Consider the following 13,642-nt stretch of genomic DNA (forward strand, 5'->3'; position numbering starts at 1 on the left):
GCAAGCCTATATGATTCAGTAGCCGTGACTTGCCGGTGGACACTGGGGATGTTGAAAACAATCCACTTTCAAGCGCACTGAAGCAGCAAGCGGAGACGGAGTCGGGTGATACATTAGATGTTGACGTGAAGTGCCGGCAGAAGTCCATGACGGATGCACCAATTGACAATGACACCAAGCAGGCTATCAGCCAAAGCACCAAGGAGCAGCTGGAGAAGATGGACAACCCATTCAGAATCGCTTTGCACAAGCTAGTCTGCGGCAAGTTAGACAGCAGCCAGGCGGCAGCCGTAGACCGTGCATACGAGGAGTTCCTGTTTAAGCTTTAAAGAGCATTTCTTTTAAATTGATGTTTCTTTTTTATTAACATCTTAATGAATAAGTTTTAGAATTTAGGATTATATAAAATAAATTAGTAAAACACTATTAAAATTGCGGCAAAGCATGAGCGCAAGAAGGGCCATCCGCACAAACATGCCATGTTGCATCTGGTGAAAGTATGCAGCGCGCTGGTCAATTTCAACCTTGGAAGCAATCTCAGAAGCGCGAGGGAGCGGGTGCATGACAATCATGTTGCGTCTGCACTTGCGCATCGGGCTGTTGTCAATAGTGTAGGCGTTATTGGTCTGCTCTTACTCCTCGAGAAAATCAAAGTGCTTCTTCTGCATGCAAGCAATGTACAAAACATCGGTGTTGGCCAGCACATCGTCGGTGAGTGTGGTGAACTTGTTTTGCATGGCACAGGGTGCGTGCAGGTCAACGTTGCCCTTGATGGACTTGGACTATGTGTCACCGTCATCTCTGACCATGCCCAAAGTAAAGTTTTTGTACTGGGCGAGCACGCAGGCCAGCGAGTGCATGGTGCAGCCGTTGCACAGGTCACTAGCCAGGGTAATGGTCAGACTGCTGACTGTGCCCAGCACCTCGCGGATTGTAAAGGCATTGAGCATGGCCTGCAACAGGTGTTCACCAATCCCGTCACCAGTGTTGATGACGGGCACACTGTACATGCGTGAGGTGCCCACAACGGAGCCAGGCTGCAGGTGGCACAGAAAAATGATATTGGCGTACAAAGCAAAGGTGTACACAGTGTACTTGAGGGTTTAGCCTTTGGAAACCAATGCCATTTTCCTACTCGCAGCAAACACCTGGCTGCCCAGGCGCAGCATGGCAGCTTGGAACAATGACAATATGTGCGACGAGGGCTCATAGAATATGGTAGCCATAAAGCGTCCGGCCAGCAGGGGCAGGCAGCGCCCCGGCTGCATAATGGGGTGCATCTCCTGGGTAATGGCAAAGAAAAAGTGAAGGTCTTCGTGCAAGAACTGGCGGACGTTCAGCTCATTCTTCACATAGGAGGAACTCTTGCCATTGTGGGGGGGGAAGCATGTCGGCCAGTCTGTTGGTCTGGATGGCAGCAGGGCAACCAATACAAAATCGCATGCAACTAGCAGTGCTAAAGCAGGAACGGCGGCTGCAGTGCTGAAACGCGTCTTGGGAGTGCCCTCGGCCTCAACTGCAGTCTCGACTTCAACAGCAGTGCTCTCTATAGCCTTGAGCTTTGGAGCAGTGGCACTCTTGAATCTGGGGCCCGAGCTGACTGGGCACAGGGCATGCCATATATGCACATTCTGGGTTGCAATATACCCTCAACAACAATATGACCACTGGCTACGACACCAGCTCCACCGGCATTGACATTAAAGCCGTGTTCACAGAGCTCAAATTTACCGGTCCTGATTGATACCCGTTGCCATGCTTGTCTCATCTGTGCAAATAGTTACCGCCGACCTTGTTTTTTTGAGAAAGTAGCCTTGTATTCAGTCTTGGAAGCGAGGGCTCGGTCAAGTACACCAAAATCTTAAAAGGCCAGGTTTTCAGGCCAAGGTAAATACTTGCTGTGCAGATCGTAGTGACTATCTTAACAAATAAATAGTAAAAGAGGAATGGTCAAATAATAAGGTTTTGTTCAAAATCTATTGAATTTAAAACATCTAAATAAAAAAGTTAATTGCTGGAACTAAAGTATCAGACGAGAAGCGTCGTAAGAGAAAAGTCAAACTGTGCATGGTTCATAAAGTGGGCATAGCAGAGTGAAGAAAACGGTGAGAAATAAAAAAGCGAATTTGAATTCAAAAAAATAGGACATCAAAATTTTATAGAATAGGCAGCGTAACCCAATCCTTTTACAAATATGTATCAACAGCATTAACCGTGTGACGTCATATTTTTTTGTTATATTCTGAGTTTGAATCCTGACCATCAGATTTCTTAATTTTATTTGCTGATTTCGAAAAAAGGGAGCAAAAAAAAAGATATTTCTGATCAACGCACGTGGATATAATGTAATTGGGGCCTTGGCTATAAAATAAATACTGATTTGCATTTCCTGCATGTACTGATCAGCGCAAATAGCACCCGTCACTGTGCCTGCTTGCGAGTGTTGAATTACCAATGGTTTCAATTAGGGCGCAGGCCACCAAGTGTTCCTCAGAATTGCTCTAACTTCGCAGAAAGCTTACAACCAGGCCATCTGTTTCTGGTTCCGGTACAATGGCTATAGCTACTCATCGCGGGTCGTCTAACTTTTTTCATGCGCTTCTGATTTGATTGCAAGGCTTGTGCAAGGACTCGATTAAAAAAACACAAAACAATAGAGCCAAAAAAGTGTTTTTTTGGAACTTTGGAAAATGTGAATTCTGTGGTGTCCAATACACATTTCTGTTATTGCTAGCTGACATCAAGGAACACCATGATGTTTACAGCGCTGCCCCCTTTTTCAGTTTCTTAAGTAACTTTTAAGACTTGCATATATTAACTTAGACCCACATTTTTATAGAGCACGACAAATTCCAAATTCAACTTTTTTGAATTAGCAAGGTCAAGCGACAAAAAAAGAAAACAAGCACTAATTTGCGTGACAAAAGTAAAAGAAACACTAGACTAAGCAAGCAAGCAAGCGCTGGTTTGGCAACGCTTGTTTACATGCAATGAGACTGCTAGCAACCACCTGTTTCAAAAAATAATTTGTCTGTGGGACTTTTCTTTGCCTTTTTTTTGCCAAATAAGATACATTCAGCATTCGAGCCCCGAATGTCGTGCTCTATAAAAATGTGGGTCTAAATCGATATATTCAAGTCTTAAAAATTACTTAACTGAAAAAGGGGGCAGCGCTGTGTGGGCAGCACTGTAAACATCATGGTGTTCCTTGATGTCAGCCAGCAATAACAGAAATGTGTATAGTGGCCATGATGGCGATCTTGATTCTTGAAAAGGGAAGATAGTGGCTTGAAATGTGTGTTGGGCACCACACCGAATACTCATCCGCATTGGTTTGAGACCAACTGTACAATTTGAGCTGTTCTGTCTTGGTACCGTTAAGGTGAGCTAATTAGGCCAATAGCTACCTTTTTCTTGCTGTTCCTGATAATGAGAGTGTCAGCAAACCAATTTTTCATTGTGCTTTTATTCTTTTTCTTCTGTCGAATGTGGAGGAAAAAGGTGTCAAATAATCAAAACACCGATTATTTTTTAACCCCTCATCTTGTTCGGTGCATTGTCTATTTTTCCGCACAACAATAACTGAATTGTTTTTTGTTTCATCCTTTCTCCCCATCATAAACAAAAAAGTTGACAATTTTTTGTTTTCCCCCTCGTTTATTCAGCGCGTACGTAAAAAACAGAAAGGGATGAAAGAAGAGAAGCAAATCAAAAATAGCGATAATATTTTAACCAAGCAGATGGTGAATTATTTACACGACAGCCTTTTTTCTGGCGTAGCAAAAGCTCGATTGGAATTCATGCGAAGAAAAGTAAACAAAGGAAAAGGGCCCTGTTTGACTGTGCTCCCCCGCACAGTCACCACCACGAATATAGATGTCAACATCAGCATCTATTACTGCTACTGAAACTACTGCTGCTGCTGGGGCCTGCTTGGGGTAGTGCAGCCGACATACTGGAAAATCAGTCATCTTAATAGTAAATAGACATCTTTCATCTTTATCCGAGTTTTAATAAATTCGGATGTTATTTTAGCTGCTTTATTGATTTCTCCTTTTATCACGACGCGTATCTACAGTGATTGGCAATCCATACGCACGCATGCAATGTCATCCACATTTGGGCAAAGGACATGCAAAAAAATACAAACATGATGCGTTCTTCATCGTTTTGTTGTTACAAATAGTAAAGGACGCAAGCTCATAAAATTCACGTGGCATGATTGGTTGATATCAAGCAAAGGATATGACCATTTTCAATTTTTTAAAAAAGTTGAAAATATAGATTTGGATTTGGCCAATCAAATTGCTTGTTAGATGGCAAACACATGCTTCTCGGTTTTTCATTTCGTTCTCAAACGCGCAGCTCGATTTTCAATGCTGAATTTTTTCAAATTGCAGAGAACAAAAAAAAGAACGACAAAAATATTGCTGCCAAACCGAAAAAATAGAAAAACAGTCATTTCCCGCCCGCCCCTTCCACCGTCTCTCACCCTTGTTTTCCCCTTCAACACCACTAGTTAACTTCTCTTCAACACCACCCACACATAATTTCATCCACCAACACTACCAACATCATCAACACTGCCAATATCACTAACACTACCTTAGTACTTTATCTTATTTTATTGTTTATCTTTTTTAACCATGCCTTCGCGTATGAATGTCTTTGCGCGCGAGTTGCGCTCAATTCTGCGCATATCAGCCAATCCTGCCGCCGCTACTCCTGCCTCCGCTGCAGCTGCTTCCACCACGTTGACTGCTACTACTACCGCATTAATTGTGCCGCGCAAGACCAACGTGCTTCGTCGCGCTTTTCGTACCGTTTTCAAGACCAAGCTTGAGGTCAACTCTGATATCGACAACGCTGCTGGCATTATTTACCAGCTGCAGTGTGCCCTTGATGAAGAGCGCGCTGCTCGTTATGTAGCCGAGGCTAGATTGGAAGGGACTGAAGACGCGCTTTGTGAGCTGGAGATTGAATACTTCAACGAATACACCGCCCGTTATGTGGCCGACACTAACTGTGCGGATGCCGAGAGCAAGAATGCTGTGCTGAGCGCTGGAATAGACGCGTTCAAAGCTAATCTCGCCGAGTTGGAGGCTGCTCGCGCCCAGGAAGCAGGGATCCGTAGCGCGGCCGAGTTTGCTTGCAACAGCATTGGGACCGCATTTTCCAAGCTGGAGTCTGCCCTTGAGGTCGCCAAGGCTGCACAGGCCGAGTTGGCCGCATCTTGCGCTCAGGAATCATTGGGCCGCATTATGGCCGAATTCGAGCTCATGACATTGCGCGCTCAAGTGGCACCTCTGCAGCATCAACTTGCCAAAGCCTGCAATCAAGCCAACACTGCTCACAATGAGCTTGGAGTGTTGCACGCTGAAGCAAAAGTGCCGCGCCATGAGCTTGATAAGACTAGCACCAAAGCAAAAAATGCTCACAATGAGCTTGAGGACTTGCGCGCTGAAGTAGCCAAGCTGCGCTGCGAGTCTCGCGCTAGCATTACCACCAAGCACAACGAGGCTTTCCTTATGTATGGGCTGGCAGATTCAGCTATCTATAAAAACGATTATTACAGCGAGAAGGCTGCAGATTATGGCTTGGAAATTGATATGATGGGTGCTAGGATGGACGCTCTTCGCCGAAAAATAAGCGAGCGCAAGGCTCAATTGGACAGTGCCGACGGTGTTCACTCTGTGTCGATTGCAGAGTTGGGAGCTGAGTGCGGCGTGCTGGCAATGCGCTCCAAAATGCTTTTCAAGCTTGACAATACAAAACCTGCCAAAAAGCGGCGCGTGCTTTTGAACATATAAAATGCACCAGATCTCAGCCGCGGTCATTTGATTGATCCACAAAATTCACTTTATTTTTCATTTTCATTATCATTTTTCATCATTTTCATTTTTACCTTAAAATTATAATATCCAAAAAATAAATAAAAAATATTACTGGACATAAAACAAATGCAAGCAAATAATACAACAAAACCAAAAGCACGCAGCGTACTCTCATATTTACAGTATTCCGTTTTAATTAATGCCGCAATACAACGCGTAACAAAGATAAACTTAGCGGCCAAAAACAACATTGGTTTAATTTAACCGTTTGCCCCTATTTTGTTTATGTCACTTTACTAGCATTTTGGTTGTTAATTGGTTAAAAGAAAAACGTTATAATTTATTGGCATTAATTTAAGAGTACACGAGCGTAAATGTATGCGTACATGCTGCAAAATGGGTTTGATTTTAAAGCCAAAGCTAGCTACGCATGACAATGTGTATGCCAAACCATAGCACTGAGTAAATCAAATAGTAGAGGCATTGCCAGGAATCAATGTCCTGGTTTTTTTTCTTTGGAAGAAATGTTTTCATAATTTAAATTAAATCTATAATGCTGAATTTTAACAGAAATAATTTTTACTTTATATTTGAGTTGAATTATGATCTTGGACTTTGAAAGCATAAGTTTGGATACCTCTGATTACGCAATAATGGCAGTAAGTCAAGATAAAAGCTCAACGACAAGCTTGGGAAGCAGTGCTACAAACATGCCCAATGTTATTAGCGTGGATATGGATTTGTTCAAGGCAGATATTCCCTTTTACGCTCGACAAGAACAGGAAAGTCATTATATCAATCACTCAATGGCTGAGCCAAGTAAGTGAATTTTTGCATTATCTTTGCCTACTGTATCCAACAGTCAGAAGGTAATAATAATAAAATTGAAACTGAATGACCAGACCAAAGAGATAATTGGTTATAAACAAGGTAAAATTGGGTGAGACATTCAATGGATGCATATGCGATAATATTGTCAGTCATTTTCAGTTTACCCTGGTGGCAATCAGAAACGACTCTGGTGGAAGGTACGAGATGGCTAAATAGTTAAGCTCAGTGTTTCCAACTCAATAGGAGCAATATAAACGTGTTTACTCAAAAGTGGACCGTACAATTATTCTAGGTATCATCCAGGAGATCAGAATATCGCTGGCAAAAACTTGAATCTTTAGTTTCAATTTTGCCGGCTAACAATCTAGATCAAATGGTTATTAAAGATATGGCGTTTAATTTTTCAAAACAGAGTAGGAGCAACAGACGTTGAGCAGCTGGAAAACGGCATGTTGAGTAGCTCAAGAAAAAAGCACAGGTGTACACCAATACTAATTATGTACCTCTCCAAGAGAGTGGTGCACCCGCCAACGCGCTGTTGATTGCACGCTCCTCGGGTGGAGAGGACCAAACAATTCACAGTCAGTTCAGAAAGGAGCACAAGCTGGCCCAAGAATATATTTGATATGTAATAATTTTACAACATTCTGACTAAACAAAGTCTAACAGCGAGGGACAGGAATAATGCTAAACATTGAGCTCGGCTAGGATATGTCTTTATTGGTGAGAATCCAGTAAAGGCTATGGCTAACCAAGAAGCCGCAATATCGTTGATGACTGCATATGCAGTTAGCCGGCTGTATCTTAAAATATTAGAGGAGTGGCAGTAAATGCTCAAGTTACTCTGGGAACGGCAGCCATTCCGCGCACTAGGAATAGTCCCAGTGCAGGTCTAGATTGCCGGCGGACCTGGTAGATGGTTGAAGCTGGGAGTAACTGAAAAACTGACAAACGACTGGGAATTAGCCGTAGGCAGTAACTTTTTGTATAAGCTTGATGTGATACAAGAAAATGCGGCTTGTCCTGGGTGATTGATTAATGGATCAATCGCCAGTTAATTCCCTACTTGGATATGCGGGAATTCATATGGACATAAATACTAATGAATATGAACAATAAAGGCTGTTCATCCCTTAGCTTTCTTTTAGTTCATCTTAATAAATGCTTTTTATTGTAACACTTGACGTTAAGTTGATGACGCTAGCTATGCATAAATAACTTAGACAGAAGCAAGACAACGATCTGACGATACTTTCTATTGAGCAATCACTTAACGGCTCAGTTGTAGTTGTTGCGAAGAATGGCGTTGACCGCGACAGGCACAGTATTGACAATAAAGGCGTCAAAGGCACCGACGAAAAAGCTAATGCTGATTATTTGATCCAACTGATTATCAATGAGGACTATGAGTGCACATATGTCACAAACCCAACTGCTGACATTTGCGCCGATGGCATTTCTGTCGAGTTGATGACAGATGCGCAGGCAGTCAAACTTTAAAACGCAAATAACAACAACGACTTTGACTCCGTGACCGCGCCGAACATTGCCGCCATGCACCCTCGTAAAATGCGCGTAAAGATTGGCCTGCTATCAGATTATTTTTTGTACCAACGAGACAATGCCTTTAGACGCTGGGACACAATGCATCTGTCGGTAACTTGGGAAGAGCGTTGCTGGCCACATTGTTTACCAACTGGATAGCGCCAGGCACTTTGATTTGTTGCTTTATAACTTGATATCAGAAAACTCTACAATGCGTGAGTATCTGAGCGAATGTCCGCCTCGAGCAGCCATTAGACCAATCAAGCCCCCAATGTAACTAGGCGCAAAACACGCACACACAATCCAACATACAATAAGTGATAAAGCATAGGAGGCGCACGGGAAATTTGTGCCAACTCGTCTTGAGTATGGTATTGATGAGGCAACAAGCGCTCACTTCCAGATCCCCATATTTACGCGTCCAAACCCCAAAACTAATGCACCACCTTGGATACAAGCAAGTACTTGACTACGTATGCCACCACATGTAGTGCAAAAACATACCTGCTATGGTACAGAACATGGTATTATGGTGAGAGAATTGCCAGCTTAACACCATTTAGAATCACATATACACACAGATGATCACGTCCAATTTAGCTAGGCTACGCTCCCATCTGTATCAGATAAATGTACAGATGGGAAAGTCAAAAAACTGGGCTGTGGACGCGCTCTTGGCACACAATGGTATAAGCGGCTACATTAAAATGTATTCAGTCAAAGAAATGACGGCACGCACAATTATAAACATGATACAGGACAATTGGTGCAGCGTTTATATTATGTCGCTGTGCATGACGTCAGATAACGAGACCCAGTTTAACTTAGAGAAATACAAGTAGTTTGTCAACGACAATGCCATCTTGAGCATGCTTACGATTAGGTATCACCCGCAGTTAGATTTGGCTGAGAATGCCATCGAATTGTTCAAGAACGCTCTACGTCGTCTGCACGCAGACAACCCGGGCAATAAAGGCTAGATAACATTTATCCCAGAGATCGTGGCTATGCACACTGTGAAATTCTTACCAAATATTGTCATGACTCCGCTTAAACAGTTCTGTAGATACAAAGTGATTTTAGCACGCGAGGATTACAGAATAATCGAAGTCAACTACCTGGCATCGAGCGTTGAGGAATTGGAGGAGAGAATTCACAAAAAAATCCGAAAAGGCTCACTTGCAAATCAGACGCCAAGCAAACATAAAGGTGAACCAAAGTCGTAACCCAATTTGGCTTGAGCCAGGCAAGATGGTGAGCCTAAAATGCCTGGAAAACGTTGTCAATGTTGTTGATTATTGTTATTATAGAAAGGGGCCATTTGAGGACATGAGTCGCAAGGGTACGGTTTATTATCTGTTGATGATAAACGGTCCGCCATTGTCTAAGGGCATTCAGGTCAGCATGCTAATAATGTTTCATGCATCGGAAGACCAACAAGACCAAATGAGCAATATGTCACCAAGTGACAAATATTGCGACAAGGATAACGATCATGGAGGGAACAGCAGCAATATCGGCGCCGAGAACTTTAGCTCATCAAAGGGCTTTGAAAACCTGTAATATCATGGCATGTTTGACAATAGTTCCACAGACAGCTACACTTCCAGGCCACCTGTGCTGTTTATTACCAATAGCCATGCTGTTGCAACAGGCGTGCATGAATTTGACAATGACGAGATTGATGATCCCTATGAGAGCGAAGAGCCAGTAGAGCTGTTTGATTACATGCTGCCTGTTGAATAAAACTATGTGATAATACCCACGTTGGTATTGCTAATCTTGCCAGTCTTGCCTCTGGCTTTGCCTGCATTTTTGGTGCATGTGTCAAGCCTATTTGGTTTGCCCAGAATTTGTCGCCCAGTGCATGTGTCGCAGGGACTTATTCGGCGGCAACCCAGGGAAACACCAGCAGCGGAATTCGAAACAGACTATTCAAACAAAACATCTCGCAGTAAGAGTATCATTTGATATTAGATTATTCGACCTAGCCGTACAGACTACATTCTTCAAGCGCATTGTCATGGTCGTCATTGTTGTCCACATCATCTGATTCATTCTCATTCTCCGATTTTCCACCGCTGCCGATTGAGACGACAGCAAGACTCATTTATTCTGCACCATCTTCGACAGCATCACAATATGTACTGTCCTCATCACTTTTATTGTCACATGTGCTATCATCACTGTCATCATCATCAATGTCAACAGTATCCAAGCACATTTTTAATGCTGAGAACAACCATATTTGAATGGAAGACATTGAAGGAGTGTTTCAAGTAACAAATGAGCCGAGCGCATAAACAACTCTGAAGATATGGCTATGGATTATGAATTGATTCGTGGCACCCCATTGGTATCAGTTGTTCCTTTAATCGAGAGAATGTCATTCAGAGATTTGCTGACGTGATTTAACATGGCACTGATCGAACACATCGTGTCATCATTAATCGAATTTCCAGAAAAGTGAAAGCCACTTCTAATTGAGTTGAGATCAATGACAATGACATTTGGAGACGAGTCGCCATTCATCGAAGAATTATCATTTGAACCGCAATACAGGATTGAAGGGCGACATGTTCGCCTTAACAAAGAGCCAACTTATAACGGCATTACGGGCTTGACCAATGCATTTTTAGATCCATGTACGCCAGAGCCCAGCAACGAGGACAAGAGCGATACAGGATCAAGTGCAAAGTTAACAAGCGCCGATACGGGGCCATGGGGAGGGGGGGTACAAAGCGAGTTGCACAAGAGCACAGCGATAATCAAGCAAAAAAAACGACAGCCATTTGGATGCTCCACTAGTAGTCACAAAACTAGTTCGACGCGATGACAATACTTCGAATATGGACATTAAATGCCATTTGAAACAACTCGCCTGTTAATGCGCTGCCAAATTAAAGGTCCAATGGTCCAGATTAAATATCCAAGTCAAAAATCAACTGCATATGTCAATGTTTGTGGCAAACCACAGCGATGAAGGAAAACTATAAATAAGGGTTGCGAACAAATATTTACGACCTAGAATATCTTTGAAAAAATACTATATTTTAATATTCTTTTCTACAAAATCATAATGGTTCAATATTTTTTATTCACAATAGCTCGCCATGGTCCTTGTGCCACATCTCCAACGAGTACTCAGGGTACTCTTCAAACATCTCATTATCCACAACTTTTCTCGGCAACTTCCTAGGATCTGTCCACTCAGGGGCACTCCCCAGCATAATACTTGTTGTCGCCGGCGGAACCTTCAACGGTGTATCAATGGCTGAGGCATAAGGGTAAATCCACTGCTCCCACTCCTCCGAATGTGCCCACAGATACGATGCACAATTGGGACAAAAGAATCTCTTCTGGCACAGAACTTGTTTGTCGACGGGTTGTGATTTGTCCTTAATTGCGCGGTAGGATTTCAGCTTGTCGGCCCCCTGGGTCACGGTTAGCGTGGAGGTGAGGCCGATGATGTTGATCGTGTAGCCGCCGCCGCCGGACGTCTTGCGGCAGATCGAGCAGTAGCAGCGCATAAAGGGGACGGGCGCTTGGCTTGAGAACTCGAAGGAAATGTCGCCGCAGTGGCAAGAGCCCTTTAAGTCCATCATATTGGTAATAAGTTTATTTAAGAATATCAGATATAACGCGAATTTTTTTTAAAAAAAATTAGCAAAAGAAAAGTAAAAAAACCCTTGTTAAATTTTCTTCATTCATTTCCACCAACCCGGCTGTATATTTTTACCCTTGCCCTTGCCCTTGCCATCATTTGATTTGTTTCGACTTTGCATTAATATCTTTCTGGGCCTCGCTCTCACTTAGTTTCACTCGATAATAAAATATAGTTGATAAATTTAATTAAGAAAGGCACCGGAAAGAAGAAGAGGAAAAAGGAGGTTTTGCAAGGGGGGAATTTGGCTGCTGTTTAATATAAAAAAGGGACGAGCGAACAAAAAGAAAAAAGAGGGAGAGAAGAAATATAAAAGGAGTTCACATTGGCATTTCGGCGTGTGCTGCGGTCGGCGACGATGCCGATGACGAATGCTGGATGAGCCACGTGAGCGTAATATCGATATTGACCTGATTCTTGGCAGAAATAGAGTAACAAGCAACCTCCCTCGAAGTTATAGCCTGCAGGTTCATAGCCTCGATGAGCTGCTCCACAGTCAGAGACTCGTCCAAGTCATTCTTATTGCCCAGGACCAAAACTGGAATGTTGGCCAACTGCGGCTTCTCCAGCAAACTCCACAACTCGGCCCTCGCCTGGTCCAACTTGTTATGATCGGCGGCATCGATGACAAACACAATGGCGTTGACTCCGCGACAATAGCGCTCCCACATGCTTCGGAACCGCGGTTGGCCGCCAATGTCCCAGAGCTTCATCGTGACGTTGCCCTTGGTTACCTTGCGCATGTTGAAGCCCACCGTGGGAATCATGTCTTCGGTGAATTGGCCAGAGGCTATGACGTTTACCAATGTTGTTTTGCCCGAGTTTTGCAGTCCGACCAGCGTAAGCTCCATCTCTTCCTTCCAGAAAAGGCTCCGAAGCCAGTCCAGTATCGCTTTTAGAATCGATGCCATTTGCCTTTCCACTCGAATATTTCGCTAGTTGGAAAAAGAGCTCAGTATTTTATATTTGTATTTGCTGTGGTTTGTTTTTGGTTTGTATTGACAGGCGGCGTGGGTAGCAAAAAAATAAGAGCGTCTCTGCAACGGGGCGGCGTTGATGGTAATATTATTCGAGACAGAGAAATGCAAATAAAAATAGAGTACACAGATTGGAATAAAAAAAGTATAAACTCAAATAAAAAAAGTCAAACCCAAGAAAAGAGAAGCAAAGTTATTTGGGAGGGGGGGGAGTGCGAGGGAAAGTGATGGGGGGAGTAAAGTGTGAAATAGGAGAAGGATGAGGCGAGAGAAAAAACAAACAAACAAGAACAAAAAAATAACAAGCATGCTTTAGACCCAAAAACACTACGCAGGAAAAAAAAGAAAAAAGTGATGCAAGCCTGTTTTTTTTTCTTCCTTTATTTTTTTTTGTCTGAGCGGTGTGTATTACGAATACATAATAAAAATGTATTACGCCGCATAAAGAACTTAAGCAGAAGCGGCAAGCTTTTTTTACTTTAGAAGCCTGTGCGTGTGCGTGTGCGTGCTCTACTCTTTGTGTTTAAAAAACAAACGAGTGTGACGATACACGTGAACGAATAAGGCATCGATCAGGTTGCGTGATAGCCATCGGGGGCAGGCATTGCAGCACCGATTCGGAAAAAAGCCATGGAAAAAATATTAATGAAGAGAAAAAGCCAAAATAGGCAAAACGTACAAACTTTTGCTTTAATATCTCTCACGGATAAAGCCAAGCCCAAATACAAACCAACACAAATAAGAAAAAAAATTGGACCGTTTAGATAAATTACGTATGTCACTGCAATGAC

The 13,642-nt window shown here is 43.0% G+C and overlaps 5 protein-coding genes across 5 annotated transcripts; 2 read left to right on the forward strand and 3 right to left on the reverse strand.

The window, feature by feature from the left end:
• Positions 1–632: 632 nt before the first annotated feature.
• On the reverse strand, positions 633–1,701 carry BX661DRAFT_195095 (Aspartate/ornithine carbamoyltransferase; the record flags this gene model as incomplete). Its single annotated transcript, XM_051537911.1, has 5 exons — positions 633–782; positions 807–1,094; positions 1,149–1,364; positions 1,470–1,596; positions 1,676–1,701. The coding sequence occupies 5 exons, from the start codon at positions 1,699–1,701 to the stop codon at positions 633–635; spliced, it is 807 nt and encodes a 268-aa protein (XP_051394840.1).
• Positions 1,702–4,646: 2,945 nt separating this feature from the next.
• BX661DRAFT_195096 (uncharacterized protein) lies at positions 4,647–5,810 on the forward strand (the record flags this gene model as incomplete). The annotated part of the gene is made up of 1 exon (XM_051537912.1): positions 4,647–5,810. One exon carries the CDS (start codon positions 4,647–4,649, stop codon positions 5,808–5,810), a length of 1,164 nt encoding a protein of 387 aa, XP_051394841.1.
• A 3,729-nt stretch (positions 5,811–9,539) lies between these two features.
• Positions 9,540–10,263, forward strand: BX661DRAFT_195097 (uncharacterized protein; the record flags this gene model as incomplete). Its single annotated transcript, XM_051537913.1, has 3 exons — positions 9,540–9,769; positions 9,821–9,920; positions 10,210–10,263. The coding sequence occupies 3 exons, from the start codon at positions 9,540–9,542 to the stop codon at positions 10,261–10,263; spliced, it is 384 nt and encodes a 127-aa protein (XP_051394842.1).
• A 1,026-nt stretch (positions 10,264–11,289) lies between these two features.
• Positions 11,290–12,030, reverse strand: BX661DRAFT_582 (Mss4-like protein). The gene has a single exon (XM_051539287.1). It carries the CDS (start codon positions 11,813–11,815, stop codon positions 11,309–11,311), a length of 507 nt encoding a protein of 168 aa, XP_051394843.1. The 5' UTR covers positions 11,816–12,030; the 3' UTR covers positions 11,290–11,308.
• A 164-nt stretch (positions 12,031–12,194) lies between these two features.
• Positions 12,195–12,785, reverse strand: BX661DRAFT_139292 (ADP-ribosylation factor-like protein 8B; the record flags this gene model as incomplete). The annotated part of the gene is made up of 1 exon (XM_051532783.1): positions 12,195–12,785. The coding sequence occupies one exon, from the start codon at positions 12,783–12,785 to the stop codon at positions 12,195–12,197; it is 591 nt and encodes a 196-aa protein (XP_051394844.1).
• Positions 12,786–13,642: the final 857 nt, after the last annotated feature.

This window comes from Kickxella alabastrina, assembly GCF_025024165.1.
Source record: "Kickxella alabastrina strain RSA 675 chromosome Unknown BX661scaffold_1, whole genome shotgun sequence".
NCBI lineage: Eukaryota > Fungi > Kickxellomycota > Kickxellomycetes > Kickxellales > Kickxellaceae > Kickxella > Kickxella alabastrina.